The 14,959-nt window shown below is 33.9% G+C and overlaps 1 protein-coding gene across 5 annotated transcripts in view; it reads right to left on the bottom strand.

Moving 5' to 3' along the window:
• The window catches only part of CNTN1 (contactin 1), a 372,094-nt gene that overhangs the window by 141,227 nt on the left and 215,908 nt on the right, over positions 1-14,959 (bottom strand). For all 5 annotated transcript variants that reach the window (XM_074403087.1, XM_074403086.1, XM_003926652.3 and 2 more), the window contains 4 exons: positions 13,102-13,235; positions 11,528-11,560; positions 4,690-4,822; positions 1,048-1,220 (listed from right to left, as the gene is read on the bottom strand). In XM_074403087.1, the coding sequence (XP_074259188.1) occupies positions 1,048-1,220; positions 4,690-4,822; positions 11,528-11,560; positions 13,102-13,162 (400 nt within the window). In that variant the 5' untranslated portion in view covers positions 13,163-13,235. The remainder of the gene's footprint in view (positions 1-1,047; positions 1,221-4,689; positions 4,823-11,527; positions 11,561-13,101; positions 13,236-14,959) is intronic.

Raw genomic sequence — 14,959 nt, 5'->3', positions numbered from 1 at the left:
CAAATCTACTTCTCTAGCTCTGGTGTCTTACTTGAATGCCATCCCTATCCTCAATAGCTTACTTGACATTTCAACTTGGATTAACTCAATATCCCAATAACCTCTGCATGTGAGGCGACCATTTAAATGCTTCCTGCCATCCTTGAAATTGGTTTTTCTTGCTCTCATCACATTTTTAATGAGAACAGAATGTTTCTGCCCTTTGACTAGACATTCCTTGGGAAAAAAAAATTATAGTCTTCTTTCCTTTTGTGCAATGCAACCTGTTAATTCTTTCCTTATAGTTAATGTATGTAATTTACATTTCCACTCTCACCACACTAATTTAATCTTACTTCTATTCCTGGCCCTCTCATTCCCTCTTGATAAACCCTACCATGTAGGACTTCTTAAAACATGGTTTTCATCCTATAGTTCATTTTGCAAAAGATTTAAGTGCTCACGTAAATCACATACTGGAGATCACCTGATCCAACTCGTCTCCCAGTGTAAAATTTTATTTCAGAACAACCTCTAAATTTTAGCTTAGCACAATTTGTCATTATTGGCCCTAATTAGAAGAAATTTTTCATGTATTTAAATTTAAAATAAATTAACAAAAATATAATTAAATTTATTCCTACTATGAGAAATACAATATTAGTGAATAAGGTATTATCATATTGGGTTGATCTTTGAAGAATCATAGACATTATGTTGCAATATGTGACATTTTCTTCCCCCAAAAGCCAATTTTCACCCCCTTATAGGTGATAGGGCCCCTTCAATAATATATGGCTTGACGCTTGCATTGATACTAATTTTAAAGAGTCATTCAAGATCCTCAGACCCTGGTTTTCCTTTAGTTGACAACATCATCTTTCACTGTTTCAAGTGCCTTCATTGTATGCCTTGGAGTATTTTGTTGTCTCCATCATACAATTAGGTCCACTCATCTTGTACAATGCACCTCATCTGTGATGCCTTCCTCTCACTATCCTTTCTTGATTTTTCTTCTTGCTGAACTCACCTAAACACACCATTTTTAAAAAGTTACTATTTACTTACATCCAAAACTCAGGGTTGCTTCAGTGCTTCTGACCATCCCGTAGCTATTGGATGCTAAACAGTAGTAGATTCCAGCATCTTTCTGTTTGTCAGGGTTGTTGATAACAAGGTTTCCTCCTACCATACTGTATCGATCACTGGTCAGATCAACGTCCCCATTATTCATTCTCCACCTAAGAGAAAAAGATACAAAGGTCAATCTCAGGTCATGAGACCTGGAAACTGTATGGAGCTAACAAAGTTCTAAAATAGTCTGGATACAGCTCAGGGCAAATTCAGACAATAAGAAATATGATTCAGATGGTATTTCTTTGTACTCTATAATTCAGAGTCTCTAGGATCATAATTTGTAATTTAGCTCAGGTACAGACAGGTAAACATCAAAGTACATACATATTTTGTCTTTTTTTTCATGAGGTATCCGAGTGACAAATATTTTGTTAAGTTTTTCTCCATAAATTGATTTCTTGGCAGCTATACATTGGACATAATTGACAGTCATCTATGCACCAGTTAGATTCATATATATGCAGATATGCTGTATAAAATATTAAAAGTATTGTTCTACCAGAAATAAAATATAAAATATCAATATCTGACTCTAAATTTCAAAGTAATTTTTCAGTAAAACAAACTGACATTGGGGTTTGCTCAGTAAGTGGCAATTCTGACCACTAGAGGTCAGTCACACAATTTGAAAATAATAAAAATTAGTTGGGTTTTAAAAAATTTATTCCAAGCCACAAATATACCAGTAAAACTTCCTCAGCCTAGAGCTAGTGGTCACTTACGTCTTTTCTCAAGACTCAAAGATTACTTTTAATAAAGTGGAAAAGAAAAACAATTATTTTTCCATCCTACCACAGAATTTCATAACAATATAAGACATGTTGCAGGTAATCAGAGCATTAGTTAATAGGAATAGTGTTATAAATAAATTGACTGGAAACAGGAATCTAAATTTCTGATGTGATGATGAAAAGAATGCATGTAGAAAATAGTTCTCAACTAAAAGAACCAACTGTATAATTTTATAATCATTCTTTATCAGGGTTTATCCTTTAAAGTTCCATGTCCTCAGGAAAGTCATAAGCCTAGAGCTGTGGTCAAATCGCTGAAATAGTAGTGGCTGGTGACCACATCACTCATTTCCTGGCCACTTCTAATTAGAGTAATAATCATACCCAAAGGGCCTAATTGCTTTAGAATATCTGTTACCAAATCAAAGTTACTGGAACATTATTAGTTACAATTTTTGCAGTATAGGAAATAATTCAAAAGCAAGCATAGGAAACTGTGATTTTGCATTTTTAAAACTTACTAAATTCCAACCCAGTGAATAAAGCCTTCCTCTATCCCCAGGTGATGGCAATATTGTCCCTGCCTGAACCATCCAGTGTTAAGTTGCTCAGCTCTTGTCAAGACAGTGTGTTTCTTTGTTGAGCAGTTCCAATTTTTATAAAATTTCCCCTCATTATGTTGGTTCCAAATTTTTGTTTATTGTCTTAACTTCCTGGATCTGACTATGCTTGTGACATCATAGAAGGATGACCTTTTTTTGTGTTTGAGGAAGTTCACTGCTCTAGTTTCAGAAACATACACTATTGTTACAATTTCTTTTAGTAATTTTTTTTTATTGTAGTGCTTATTTCTTTGGGGATGGGCACAAGATAATGAAATCCGCAAGGCTTGTAAGTCGGAAATAAAGTACCCCGTTGTACCTCTCAGGATGTTGCTATGAATAACAAGTTGTCACAGAACACGGTACAAATATAAAACTACTATATGAATGAAAAATTGGATGATTACCAAGGTTAGTATAATTTGGCCTGAAATTAAGTACATTTTAAAAACTTTAAACATTCTTTTCCAAGTAGTTGCATCATGAGCTGATTTTTTTTTCTGTTCTTTCATTTTTCCCCAACAAAAAGAGACTGCCTTCATAACAAGATTAAACATCTATCTGTCTTCTCCAGTTATCTCTATTAATGTATGGATAACCAGGTCAAACTCAAAGAGGAAATTTCAGTGCTGGGTGCAACCTGTGAGAGGCAGTTGTTGACTTACTGGGCAAGCAAAGCTTTGCTTCTTATTGTGCCTGTGGGGTGGGATGATGGGGGCAGCAAGGAGAAGCATAGCCTTTTCCATGTTTCTAGAACATTATCTGAGAGCAACCCTTTCTTCTGGTTGCCTCCATTCCAGCCTAGAGATTGATTTTCTAAGGTCCCTTGTATGAATGTTAACAACAGAGTATTACAGAATAAGTGTCGCTGAAAGAGCTTTTGAGATTTTATCAATCTATCTAGGTAGATAAATACTGAAAAAATTGCATGCTTCTTCAGAAATCATAAAACCTGTGTTTCAGTCCCTGATCTGTGTTTTACTAGTTCCTGAGCAAGCAAATTTACTTACTAAGGATTCAACTTCCTCTCCGGTATGATTTTTTTGGATTGGATCTCCTCTACAGATCCTATTAGTTCTACTATCCCATGTCAATGACAAATAGGTTATCATTATATATGGCTTAAGTGTGGAGATAAGTCTAGCCCATCAAATATTTTCAGTACAAATGTATTATTTATAATTTATTAAATACCTACTTATATTTTACTCCCATGCATGAAATTGAAACAATAAAAATAACTTCAATGGGATGGTGATTTTGTATCTAAGCTCGTATTTTATCTTAAGAATAATTTTGTAATTATAGCCAAAGGCAAGAAAAACTGAGTACAGTTAGAATCAAATGGGTGGAAGGGGATATTCTCTTTGATAAGAACTTTTTGTAATAATAGAAAGTTACTTTTCTACCCAGAAAAACATATTAAAGCTAACTTTGTTGAGTGACAATCTTCAATTAAGTCAAGTGACATTAACACACTAGAGCCCCCAATTTCTCTATCAGTCTCTTGTTTTGTCTTCATGGAACCATCGCACAGGTGAAATTCAAAGCCATTGGCATTTAGTTGATTTTTCCATCTCATTCTTTGCATCAAATGGGAAACTGTTAGTATAATTTTCTGACCCACCTGAAGCAGGAAACAAATTCATTGTTGCTTTTTATAACGTTGTTTTCGATAACATACATATGTAACCCAGAAAAATAGAAAGAGGTATGTTTATACAGAGTTTCCTATAGAGACATTTAAGAAATTTGCTGTGTTGGATGTAATATAGATATGAGACTGTTGAAAAAGATGGTGCTTTCTACAGTTATTTGTTCAAGATCTTTACCTGTACTTAATATAAAAATTTATCCATATCTGTAGGTATGAGTTATCCAGGCCAGTGCATACAAAAACATTTTATCCTCAAATATGTATATTTAAATTATGCATAATTTGATGTAACCATTTGTAGGCTTAAAAATATTATTTCCATTATACAATTTGTAAGTGGGTAATGTCAAATGCCAGTAGCATTATCTGTGCAGAGAACAGTAAGTGAATTATTTGCATATATTTAAGAAAACCTGCTATTTGAGCATTAGACAACTTCTTAAATAGCTTGTATGCCAATATTATTGTTAATGTCCATGGAATTTGTAGAAAGCACTATCTTATATCTTTAAAAGTTAATACATGCTGATCTGTGATCATTACTCTGACACTCCATTCTGAAAAGAGCAGTGAGGTACATTACTTGTAAACCGGGAATGGGCTGGCTCGTGCCCGACAGTTGAGTGAGACTTTTCCTTCCAGTGATTCCTCTGGATAAATGGTATTGATTGGCTGCTCTTCAAAAATTGGTCCAAATCCTTTGTCTTCCTCAGAAACTACAAGAAAAATAAAATTGTTTTACATTGTGCTACTTTATAAGTTAAAGAAAGTTTGAGAACATTGGAAAAACATTTGAAAAAAAATCAGAAAGAGACTTACCATTTTAATTCAAAACAAAGATATCTGCCCCCGTAATACTGAGCCAAACATTAGGTTCTTCATTTAAAATCATTTTCTGCACATCTCCGGTCATTTCCATGTGTTACCAAACTTAACTACTTACACCTCCCCAAACACGTTGTATTTCCATGCCCCTGAGCCTCTGCATATGCTTTTTGTCTTCCTAGAATCATCATTCTACTTTTCTCGTCCTATTAAAATTTACGTGATCCTTTGTGACCTAGCCATAGTTAGTTCCATCAGGAAGCCAAAACCTCTCATCTCTCCTGGCTTTTATTGGTCCTCTTTTGAGTTCCTGTAGCTCCCCATATAGGTTATGATACTTAACACACATGCTATGATTCTTGGTGCAACTTTCTGTTCTGCTAGATTGCAAATGCTTGAGAACACGTGGTTATGTCTTTCATCTGTGTACATCATTCTCCTGGGTAGTTGTCTGGTTGTCTGGAAAACAATAGGAACCTAATGATTTTTGAACAAGAGTCTGAATGAAAAGGAGAGCTTCTTGATTTGGGGGAAATGAGTCTCTTTTCTAAGCGAGGTTTCTCTTTTTTTTTTTTTTTTCTAAACATGTGACTAGCATTGGCACTCAGCAACATGTGGTACAATCAATCAACAAATTACATGGATAGTGGATCTGAACAACTGGTTTAAAATTTATCGCAAACAGCTGTGTTGAGAAACAGTTGATCCTGGTGGTTTATTCTCTCTGGAAGGGAAGAGTGACACTTCACAGCAGGATGAGGAGAAGAGAATCACTCACATGCCACTACTGTGGCAACATTTACAGAACATAGCACAAAACCATATGCCTCAAATGAATTAATAATCTGTGTAGCTAGAAAGAATGAATATTCTTACAGGTCACTGGAATGTCTCTGCCTGATCGAAGCCATGATTCGCTCCTCCAGTTTGTTTTTTGAGAGAGAGGTAAAGGCAATGGCGCACAGACATTTTTATCTTCTCTAACACTAAACTTGAAGATGAGAGCTCTGTTCCAGCTTCCTTTTGAACAAATAGTTTCATTATGTCATTTAAATCTTGCCTCAGTACCATTATTAGTGTGCCTTTGGACAAATTATTCTATCTCTCCAAGGCTCAATATCACTATAAAAAGGGGATAATAAAATCTACCCGATAAGGTTATTGTCAGAATTATTTTGAAATAATTCATGGACGATCACAGTGTACCTGGCTTATAGTCAGCAATGAATAAATGCTAATTTTGAAAACATTCTCATAATTTGTCAATCTCTTTGAAATTTAGTTTATGCTTCTTGTGTATATAAACTATGCGACTAATCATGAAGCTTCTAAAAACAAGAAGCTAAATTTTCACTCTTGTAGCTCTGGTGCTATTAGCACTGTATTGTTTGGGACACTCAGTACATTTTTGTTGTACATATAGATGGTTACTAAATCCTCAAGTTAGTTTCTCCCCACTCCCTCCAGGTATGAAGAATTAATTTCTCTAATTAGTAAGTTAACCCAAAATGTTTCCAAGGGAGCTGCCTCGTTCTTGGTTGAAATTTGCTGAAATTTTTATTCAACAGTTTATAGACATCAGACACATTCCATTACCATAATCCCATTTCAGATAGGAGATAAATAGCTGGATCAGAATCAGAAGAATGAGAAAAACTAAGACTTAGCTTCTGCAATGAACTTTTCTAGTTATTGTCTTATGCAAGCAATTTGTTTTAAAGGGTTAGGACATTCAGGCATATGTCCTAAGGACTCCATGTGCCTACCACATTTATTATTAAGATTACAGATATGAGGTATTCACAGAGATGCTCTCTGCTAATAATTTTGAAAGTTGTATTCTAGGTTGTCTCTAGTTCCATATCCTTCTTGAGGTTGTAAAAGCCATAAATGCATATAATATTTTCTGCTTCACTTCTAATACTTTTCCTGATGATGCCTGATATTTTCTGCCTATTCAGGCTGTGATAGCAAACGGAAAAAATGAGAAATGAATCCTGAATCCCTGATGACTAAAGACTTGTTTTTTATGGAAGGTCTGGATTTTCTGACTTCTGAAAGAAATGACCTTGTGCTTATCTATGATAAAAATCATGCTATTCTTCCTCTCAGTTTGACAATTTCCTTGAGTCTCTCCCAATTGCATAGGTTTTTTGACTGAGCAATTTAGTAACACCTGCCAATTTGAAGATCTAGTTGTTTCTTCTCAATGTCTATAAAAATGCTTAAAAAGTAGAGAAGGGTACTTTTCAATATGTATAGATTATCTTCTTGAAGGTAAGATAGTTTCTATTCCCACTAGAATCCTTGATAAATAATGACTTTAGTGTGAATTATTTCAAAACTTTTAAAAATCTAAGTTCATAAATATTTAGAAAACTAAAAATAAATATTGCTTAGGGGATTGTAAAATTTATAAAGATCTTCTAAGTACTTTGGTACTTATGCAACAAGCCTGATGATGATGTAGATGTTATTATTACCAATGGAGAAGGCTATCCATTTAAGGAGATTTAAGGAGAGATGAATGCAGATGCAAGTATGCAGATACTTTAAACATAAGACCACAGTTATACACTGGATCAGATCTTGAGTTTCTACTTCTTACAACAGTGTTAGCATAGAAATTTCAGATGGTCAATTGGGGGCTACAATTTGATGCACTATAGATGTTAGTTGTCCTTGATTCTGACTTTGGGTACTCAATAAGCTTTCAGACACGACACCAAAAGCATTATAAGAAAAAAAAAAGATTAAGTTGGATTTTTAAAATCAAAAGATCTGCCCTGTGAAAGACATTGTTGAGAGGATCTCAGGTCTTCAGGGTTAAGGATTTTTCTTTGAACCTTCTCCAACTTGCATCCTATATGCAGCACACTTGAAAGATTGTTTAGAAACTAAATATCTGTCTCATTTAATAATGAGGAATACGGTAGTGATTAAATATGACTTCCTAAAATATGAACTCATCGCAAGAGGTACAGGCTTACATTAATAAAGATAGATTACACAATCGTATTTCTAATGTAGAAACAGACAGCCCTGGCCTGTCTAGTGTCTGCTTCTAATGTGGCTTCTAGAAGTGCCATTATATGGAGGGTCATCATCCAGAATTCTAAACTTAATTTATAATTTCATTTGCTTCCTTTAAATAAGCTTTTTTTCTTTTGAAGTAAGGTGAGTTATGGTCATTCAGAATTGCTTTGATTATTCAAAGTACTGCTTGGCACCTTCAAATACAATAAAGACAGATTCACATGAGCATATTGCTATGTAAAGATTAGCATATTTTCATATTTTAATAAAATGAATAGTCTTAAATATTTCTTTTAATAATGTATCCTTTCATTTACTCTATATGCTTTTGAGATAAAAGTTGGTCAGCTTTTAGAGAACTGAGAATATGTTTTAAGTAGCTTTTGCATCTTAATAATATGTATTTTTTAAAAAGTAAAAGGTCCTAGCAATGAAAATTTTCATTGAAAATTATAGAATGGCACATACAAATAATGATGAGGCTACACCTATTGGGTTATACTGAGTGTGTATATAGGATTATTCCTATACATAAGGAATGAACAAAACCCTCAAAGGGGATATGCAAATATTTAACAATTTTGGAGTGAATTTTTATAGGCCTAACTGGTTAATATTGGTACCTTATGCTACTTTTTCTTCTCAATTAACATATTTTCCACACATTATATGTGTATATTTCCCAATACTCCACTTATATTTGACCTTTATAGTAACAGACAACGCAAGCTTCCAGGGATTAAAATAAGAAGCTAATCTCCAAGAAAATACTGAAATTATTTTTCACATTGACAAAACATTACAGTTAAGATATTTCCCTTTGCCCTTTCCAAGAACAGAAAGCAAAATAGGACATACTTCATATCACGTTAATTTTTCTATTAAGTATTTTGTTTTATAACTATATGCTTCTTACTTTTCTAAACTTTTTAACCTGAATCACATAATGTATTCCATTTGATGGCTTAGCAATTACTGTATATATTTTATTTTAGGAACATATTTGGGCCCTTGAAAGAAAAACTATTCAAAGCAAGCATCTGTATTGCATTGCCAGGTTCAGCATGAACCTCTTGACTAGGATCCTCATGTTTCCTCTGCAGACCGTACCTGAGTTTATTGCCATGCTAGCTCATCTAGAGTGCTCAGATCCAGGGAAAAGAACTTTCAGGGATAATAAATTCAAGGCTCAGCAAAGGATCCAGTAACGTAAGCATTATGTTCTCAGCCTCCAGAAAATACTGTCATCTATTGATTTTTTTTCTATAGCCATGGAAACACTTAGATGACAAATTTTGATGCTTTGGAAGTATTATGGGGGTAAAAGTCCTAAGAAACAAACCACAGATAAAGATTGTGTTTTCAAAAACTAGAATTATTTTTTAAGTACATTTCTTCTTTTAATAGAGAGATTCTTCTTAAAAGGAGCACAAAGCTATAGATGACCTCTCAAGCTAATTGAGGCTTTAACACTTCACATCTCTGTTTTGATCTGCTCTTAATGTAAATTCATTTATTTCCTACCTGATAGTGTGAGTATCATAAATCTATTACAGATGTAAGTATGTTTAAGTGTGATCAAAAAGATGAAGATAAAAATAAATAATGTATGAATATCTGCAGTCATATTTACTAATGTAAATGACAGGCAGAAGCTGTTGCTCTTTCATTCTCACTTTCACCATTAATATAACCAGTCAATTATATGATCTCAAACAGGATTACTTCACCTATCACTATGTGGAGAGTCTCCACTGTAATGTTGTTATTTTATTTCTGGAAATTGAAAGTAAAATTATAATTTGTGCTTCAGAGGTATTTTTATTTATTTTATATACTTTTTGAGACAAACTCCACTTCCCATTCTATTTCACCTCAATCTGTTAGTTAGTAAACACAATTTTATATATGTTATAGTAAATATGTTATAAGAAGAGTCCTTGGAAAAGTCTGTTAGAAAAAAGGGATGACATCAAAATTTAAAGAGACTAAGATGGAAATTTTTACCACATTTACAATATTACCATGATTATTGGTTTGGGAGTGGTTTAAGCTCTCTTGAAACTCTCTAAAAGAGTTAATATTTAAACTGCCACAAAGCATCCTTCTCCCACATAGTACAGCTTCCTGTCTTCACTGCCACCCATTTCCGGCTGATAAGAGAAGATGGGCTTAGCCTTTAAATATGCTGGTGCCCCAATTTTTTAGGGTCATGGGTAATAGGTAACATTGCAGTATTTTTCCATAACTAAACAGAGAGAGTAAGGAGTTGGTCTCAAAAACTTGTAGAAATACAGTTATTAGAATAAAGAGTAGGGTCAGGTTAGCAGAAAAGTTAAGTGAACTAAATTCTCCTTGCTTGGCTCTACCTGCCCAAAGGGAGCCTGTCACATATCTCTAGAGCAACTACTTCCTTGTCCTGTGATCCACCTCTGAAGCATCTAGACTCTGTTTTACATACCTGGCTGGGCATCTTCTGACACCTATCTCTTATCTGACTACATCCTAATAAGTCTCACAAGATCTGATGGGTTCATCAGGGGTTTTCACTTTTGCTTCTTCCTCATTTTTCTCTTGCTGCTGCCATGGTAAGAAGTAACTTTCGCCTCCTGCCATGATTCGGAGGCCTACCCAGCCATGTAGAACTATATGTCCAATTAGACCTCTTTTTCTTCCCAGTCTCGGGTAAGTCTTTATCAGCATCATGAAAATGGACTAATACAATAGGTATCCTTGATTTGGCATGCAAGTTCTAGCATGGGTTGTTCAGTGATTCTTCATGGTTTTTCATTTTCCTACCATTATACAGTGGCTTTTATAAGTTACTAGTGTTACTGTACTTATGGAGCACCTACTTGCCAGTCATTACGCTAGAAGTCATCACTGCAATTCATTTTTTAGTCCTCACAACAATGTTGTGATTTTTACATATTGGAAAGTTAAGGCTCATAGAAGTTATATAATTTACACAAGATAATAAGATCAGCTAGTGAGTATGGAGCTGAAAACGCAAATTCAGGTGATCTTACTCCAAATTTTCTATTTTTTTTTCCAGTATACCATGCTGACTTTATTTCTGCAAGATCTGTTTGGTAGTTGAAGTAGGATCTAAATTAGAAGGATTATTAAACAATAAATTTTACAGTATCTGTGGACTTTTAATTGAACTGAATCTTAAGATTCCGAGTTCACTAACTTCAGTTATCTCCCTTGCAGCAAAGCAAGAGGCTTTCAAAAATGAGTTCAATGCTTACAAATTTTAAAATACTGCTTCCAAGTTTAGTGGCATAGCACTCTTACAAAGCATGCAGGAAAAATGCCAGCCACATTTAATATTTTCCATTTGCTACAATCCTCTAATAGGATATTTGTTTATGATGTATCCACTTATTCAACAAACAATTTGCTTATAATCTCAGAAAGATCACCTTACAAAATTTCACAGTAATCTAACATTAACCGTTTGCCTTAAATATAGAGAGTTAATGGCTTAAAGGAGAGATAAAATATGATTCAATAGAGAAAAGATGTTTACAAGGTTTACTCTTTGGTCAACTTACCTCCATGACCATATCTTCTGTACCATGTAAACTCTAAAAATGAAAGAAAAAAACAATTTTGATCCTGAAGCAATTATTTAAATTGTGGTTTCAAACATTACTTGAATAGCTGAGATGCTAGACAATGGAATGAGAGTAGTGGTCCTTTACTATAAAGGTTGAAGTATCTTCATACCTGTGCATATATTTATTTCTTAAATTTACATTTATAGTTGTAGCACCAAAATTTGCAGTTAATTAGTATGAATTTTCAGTACTAATAAGATAGTTTTTATTTTATTCATAAAAATAAGACTTCACCCAATGACTTTACCAAATTTTTTATTTCTTATGTTTACATTATATATGTGTAAATATATTATGCATATGATTATATATATGTATGTGGGTATGTGTGCATAATTACTATGGTCATAAAATATATATTTATCAACGTCATTAAAATCCTTAAGTACTAATGAAATGGTCTTTTCTGAGTTTTGTAGTGAGCATAATAAAAACTATTCCCCAAAATAAAACAATGCTTTTTATGTTCTTAATAATGATGTCCTTCAGATTAATCATTTAAGTGATTAATCATAAAAGGATGAAGACCATTTATGTCTGAACAAAACAGTCACTCAACAATTACCTATTGAGTTAGGTCATTAATATAAAAGTATTAGAAAAATTGATTATTAGAATTCAATTTTTCTAATGCTTTCATGATAATAACCTAGCTCAATAAGTACTTGTTGGGTGACTATATCAATTTTTCAGATAAAGATATGATATGCCTCTCATTGTACAAAATAGGTCTGAATGCTTCACACTTGCCTTTGAAAGACAAATATAAAATTTCTTTGTCTTAAAACTAAGGTACTCTCAAAATTGTTTTAGTGGTCTTATGTCCCTACACACATTGCAGATTACTTTAATCATTTTTAAATTATATTGATCCAATTGGTAAAAGAGTTATAAGATTCAATAGTGTGTTACATCTACCTAGAGCTCTCGAGAAGTGATTATTAATTTTCAGAAATTTTGTGAATCACTTGTTAAACATAGCCAGTATTAAAAATTAATTTACAAATACATCAATCATGTTAAGCGTAAAGGGAACAAATACTTAAAACCCATTACCTTCCCTCTTTTTTGTTTTTGTTTTGTTTTGTTTTGTTTTGTTTTTACTCTATGCCATTGTGGTTATTTATAGCTGGATGGTGAAAATATTATAGACTGATGAGCTGTTGCACATCTTTCTCAGTTCCACATTAATGATGTCAAGTTGAAATTAGCCACAGTAGGAGAATTTACTCCTCAGGAATAGACAAATGCTACACTCCAGGGACCTCCCCAGAGATCTATATCTTAAACATTCACAAGCACACTATGATCCAAGATTGATGAAGTTCTGTGAAATCTTAATTGAAATTAAAAAGAAAATAGGGTCAGCCTAAATACATATTTACCTACTTGTCTGACCCAGCTATCAAAAGAAAATGTTTACTTCATACAACACATTTAATAAAATAAACACACATATCAATTATGTTGACATAATATATGTAGAATATACAAAGGATATTTCTTACCTGCTAGACAGGTAGTAATAGATATTATTACAAGATGATTGACCAGCAACCACATTTTCATCTTGTATTCAGTAGTTCAGTTCTATTTTCCAAAAAATAATTTAGCTTTATGGCAGTTGGATAATATTAAACACCTGCATCAAGAAAGAAAACAAGAAGAAGCAAAGAAATGGAGGGAGAGGGGAAAGAAGGAGAGAGGAGGAGGAGAAGAGAGGAAAAGAAAGAAAGGGAAGGAAAGGGAAAATGTTCATCATTTGAGGAAAACATTATTAACCTATTTGATTTTATGCTTTTGTTTGTAGAATAAGTTTTCATTTATTTAAATATATTTGTAAACACCATGTTTTGAAAAGAGTAGAGTCAGTATCAGAAGACTTCAGCTGACATCCTAGTATTGACACAATACAATCACGAGCATCACTCAATCATGTGTTTGGGTTTCTTTTCCTCTTTAACCATTGAGTATAATAATCCTTTTCTAAAAATAGCATAGTTGTAAACATTTTGATATCAGTCACTTTAATCGAAGGTTAAATTTAATCGAAGGCCTGGTGGAAAATTCTATTGAAGTTACATTGGTATAAGAGCATGTAAACTCATAGACACTACCCAAGGGTGATAATGTTAGCATTTTCTGTTGGTAGCTTGTGAAAAATTTTTGCCAGACATGCAAATTTTAAATGTTAAAATGTATTAACTAATAAAATATTCATTCCTTCTCATTCCTTTTACCTCTTTCATTTATTCATCCAACAAAAAGCAAATAGTCGTTCCTTGCATGTCAACAAGGGACAATCAAGGTTTTATGGGGCCAAAATTGTCCATTTGGGGAGGCTTCTTTCAGGACAAGAAGAAAATAAAATTACTAATATAAATGAAACTACAAAGCCTTGTAGCAGTCTAATTAAACCCTCTTACATTTACAAATTTTGCAATAATGTATGACCATGTGATTACATTGCTAAGGTTTCACCCAGGACCCTGGAATAGCCTCATGCAGGTCAAGGGCCCTGCAACTTATGTTTCATCATCTCCATGGTAAAATCCACCACTGTGACTAAGCATGTACCTACTAAGACTCAAACAAGAAAGACATAGATTGTTTGCTCTTAAGAAGTTCATAGAAAAAAAAATGCACAGATATGTGAACAAGCCAGTGCAATGACACAGTTGCATGGACCTGTATGCTATTAAACGTGAAAAAAGTGTTAATCATTTTCATTGAAACCCATGGGAAATGCACTGTGGTGGGAACAGGCCTACCTGCGGTAGGCAGGGCCTTATACAGGAGTGTAGCATTCTTAGATTTGAGTCATTTGGTGACTTCCTGCCTCAACCACCTCTTATTGGAGCACCTTAAGAATGATATGGACCAGGGCATTAGAAAGAACACTCTTCATAATGACACAATAGGAGTTTCATCTTGAAAAGACATTCGATCATGCTTTAAAAGAACATATAATAGCAAAATTGAAGTCTCATGACATGGAGTTGAGCAAAAACATAAATTAAGATAGAGCATGGGCTGGGTGTGGTGGCTCACGCCTATAATCCCAGCACTTTGGGACGCTGAGGCAGGCAGATCACCTGAGGTCAAGAGTTCTAGACCAGACTAACCAACATGGTGAAGCCTCTATCTCTACTAAAAATACAAAATTAGCTGAGCGTGGTGGCACATGCCTGTATCCCAGCTACTTGGGAGGCTGAGGCAGGAGGATCACTTGAACCAGTAAGGTGGAGGTTGCAGTAAGCCAAGATCATTGCAGCACTGCACTCCAGCCTGGGCAACAAGAGCGAAACTCTGTCTCAAAAAAAATATAGAGAGAGCATGAAAACAATTCTGAAGGGAAAACACATA

The sequence above is a fragment of the Saimiri boliviensis genome, chromosome 7, assembly GCF_048565385.1.
Source record: "Saimiri boliviensis isolate mSaiBol1 chromosome 7, mSaiBol1.pri, whole genome shotgun sequence".
NCBI classification, from domain to species: Eukaryota; Metazoa; Chordata; class Mammalia; order Primates; family Cebidae; genus Saimiri; species Saimiri boliviensis.
The sequence above is the reverse complement of the archived record's forward strand: the minus strand, read 5'-3'. Positions and strand labels throughout refer to the sequence as shown.